The sequence below is a fragment of the Limulus polyphemus genome, unplaced genomic scaffold, assembly GCF_000517525.1.
Source record: "Limulus polyphemus unplaced genomic scaffold, Limulus_polyphemus-2.1.2 Scaffold6439, whole genome shotgun sequence".
In the NCBI taxonomy this organism is placed as follows: Eukaryota; Metazoa; Arthropoda; class Merostomata; order Xiphosura; family Limulidae; genus Limulus; species Limulus polyphemus.
The window spans coordinates 33,989-37,502 of record NW_013672049.1 but is presented as its reverse complement, the minus strand read 5'-3'; the positions used below and the strand labels follow the sequence as shown (position 1 = coordinate 37,502).

The window sequence follows — 3,514 nt, the reverse complement described above, 5'->3', positions numbered from 1 at the left end:
AATTATTCTTAATAGATCAATCTCTTCGTATTACTCTTCTCCAGCCAGTAATCTTTCCTTACATAATCAACACTTTAAAGATTATTCTTAATAGATCAATCTCTTCGTATTACTCTTCTCCAGCCAGTAATCTTTCCTTACATAATCAACACTTTAAAGATTATTCTTAATAGATCAATCTCTTCGTATTACTCTTCTCCAACCAGTAATCTTTCCTTACATAATCAACACTTTAAGGATTATTCTTAATAGATCAATCTCTTTCTATTCCTCTTCTGTAAACAATAATTTATTCTGGCATAATCAACATTTTAAGGATTATATTTTACAGGTCAGTCTCTTCGTATTACTCTTCTCCAGCCAGTAATCTTTCCTTACATAATCAACACTTTAAGGATTATTCTTAATAGATCAATCTCTTTCTATTCCTCTTCTGTAAACAATAATTTATTCTGGCATAATCAACATTTTAAGGATTATATTTTACAGGTCAGTCTCTTCGTACTACTCTTCTCCAGTGAATCAAGACAGCTCGTCCACAGATAGCCCCCTACCGACAGTTTCAGGAACTACTTCAGACAGTTTCCGTGATTTAGCAGCTTTAGATAAACCTCCAACATATGACGAGTTTCTAAGCTACAGGCTTCGGTCTCAACCAGTAAGACTTAAAAAATCGTAATGCTTTAACGTCAGTTGTGTATGTGAAAAATGTAATGTTTAACTACAGTTGTGTATGGGGATGAAGTGTCCGTATTAAACCCCCTCTTATATTGTAATAATAATGTTAAATATCGTATGGAGATGTATTATCTGTATTAAATGTCTTATGGTTTAATAATCACGGTAGACATCGTATTGGGATTAAGTAACTCTGATGAGGTGCTATTTACCACCTGGTGAAGAATAAAATGATTTTTTTCTCCTCTTGGTAGCATATACCAGAAGATCTGCCACCTCCGTCATATGAAGAATCTTTCGTTAGTGTTAGCTCCACAGCATCATCGTCACCGCTAGTTGACGGTTCACATGATGGCCTCTGTCAGTCACTATAGTGACATGGTGTTGACGTCATGATACAGAGAACAGGATGCGAGAATTCTACGTTCTCGCCGTGAACTGTTCCTTAGCTCATGTGGTTTGAAGACCGACATTCTTTGTGTCAGTGATCACTTACCAAAAACTACGTCATTGCAGGTTTTCTCATCATCATAATCTAACTTATCTGGTCAACATCGACACGCCAATGGCAACAGACTTTCCATCATGTGATGGACCTGTGCCAAGTTTTATAAACGTTTTTACAAATCCCATGAAACACAGTCAATAATGTAATATACAAATCCCATGAAACACAGTCAATAATGTAATATACAAATACCTTAAAACACAATCAAAAATGTAATATACAAATCCCATGAAACACAGTCAATAATGTAATATACAAATACCTTAAAACAGTCAATAATGTAATATACAAATATCTTAAAACACAGTCAATAATGTAATATACAAATACCTTAAAACACAGTCAATAATGTAATATACAAATCCCATGAAACACAGTCAATAATGTAATATACAAATATCTTAAAACACAGTCAATAATGTAATATACAAATACCTTAAAATACAATCAAAAATGTAATATACAAATACCTTAAAATACAATCAAAAATGTAATATAACAATACCTTAAAACACAGTGAATAATGTAATATACAAATATTTTAAACACAGTCAATAATGTAATATACAAATACCTTAAACAGTCAATAATGTAATATAACAATACCTCAAAACAGAATCAATAATGTAATATAACAATACCTTAAAACACAGTCAATAATGTAATATAACAATACCTTAAAGTACAGTCAATAATGTAATATAAAAATACTTTGAAGGAATCATGAGGTCATTTTCAGTTCTCAGCTAAATTGCTTGTTATAAAGCACATATGTATATATATTAATTTTCAGTTCTCAGTTAAACAAGTTGTTATAAAGCACATATGTATATAAATTAATTTTCAGTTCTCAGTTAAACAAGTTGTTATAAAGCACATATGTATATAAATTAATTTTCAGTTCTCAGTTAAACAAGTTGTTATAAAGCACATATGTATATAATTAATTTTCAGTTCTCAGTTAAACAAGTTGTTATAAAGCACATATGTATATAAATAAATTTTCAGTTCTCAGTTAAACAAGTTGTTATAAAGCACATATGTATATAGATTAATTTTCAGTTCTCAGTTAAACAAGATGTTATAAAGCACATATGTATATAAATTAATTTTCAGTTCTCAGTTAAACAAGATGTTATAAAGCACATATGTATATAAATTAATTTTCAGTTCTCAGTTAAACAATTTGTTGTAAAGTCTACTCAACCTTTTATCATTTTTTGAAATCAAGTTTGTTTTTTTATCGAATATTAGAAAACTTATCCTTTATATCTGTATATTGTATGTGTTTAATAAAACGTTGTGTGTTTTTTCATATGGTTTGTCAAATTGTGTTATTTACCTATATTCAAAAGAAGAAAACATTTTTGATATACAACATTTCAGGAGAAACTATACAAAAGACATAATGTTTACTAAGTCCTGATATATAACATTTCAGGAGAAACTATACAAAAGATATAATGTTTACTAAGTCCTGATATCCAACATTTCAGGAGAAACTATACAAAAGATATAATGTGTACTAATGTCCTGATATACGACATTTCAGGAGAAACTATACAAAAGACATAATGTTTACTTAAGTCCTGATATACAACATTTCAGGAGAAACTATACAAAAGATATAATGTGTACTAAAGTCCTGATATACAACATTTCAGGAGAAACTATACAAAAGATATAATGTGTACTAAAATCCTGATATACGACATTTCAGGAGAAACTATACAAAAGACATAATGTTTACTAAGTCCTGATATATGACATTTCAGGAGAGACTATGCAAAAGACATAATGTTTACTAATGTCCTGATATCCAACATTTCAGGAGAAACTATACAAAAGATATAATGTGTACTAAAATCCTGATATACGACATTTCAGGAGAAACTATACAAAAGACATAATGTTTACTAAAGTCCTGATATACGACATTTCAGGAGAAACTATACAAAAGATATAATGTGTACTAAAGTCCTGACTATCCAACATTTCAGGACGAAACTATACAAAAGACATAATGTTTACTAAAGTCCTGATATCCAACATTTCAGGAGAAACTATACAAAAGACATAATGTTTACTTAAGTCCTGATATACAACATTTCAGGAGAGACTATACAAAAGACATAATGTTTACTAAAGTCCTGATATACGACATTTCAGGAGAAACTATACAAAAGATATAATGTGTACTAAAGTCCTGATATCCAACATTTCAGGAGAAACTATACAAAAGACATAATGTTTACTAAGTCCTGATATACAACATTTCAGGAGAAACTATACAAAAGACATAATGTTTACTAAAGTCCTGATATCCAA

General features: G+C 29.6%; 1 protein-coding gene across 1 annotated transcript in view; it reads left to right on the top strand.

The window, feature by feature from the left end:
* LOC111089495 overlaps positions 1-1,451 on the top strand; it is an 11,598-nt gene extending 10,147 nt beyond the window's left edge. Inside the window, exons 4-5 of the mRNA XM_022402117.1 lie at positions 490-658; positions 933-1,451. Coding sequence (XP_022257825.1) covers positions 490-658; positions 933-1,052 — 289 coding nt within the window. The 3' untranslated portion in view covers positions 1,053-1,451. The remainder of the gene's footprint in view (positions 1-489; positions 659-932) is intronic.
* The last annotated feature ends 2,063 nt before the right edge of the window (positions 1,452-3,514 follow it).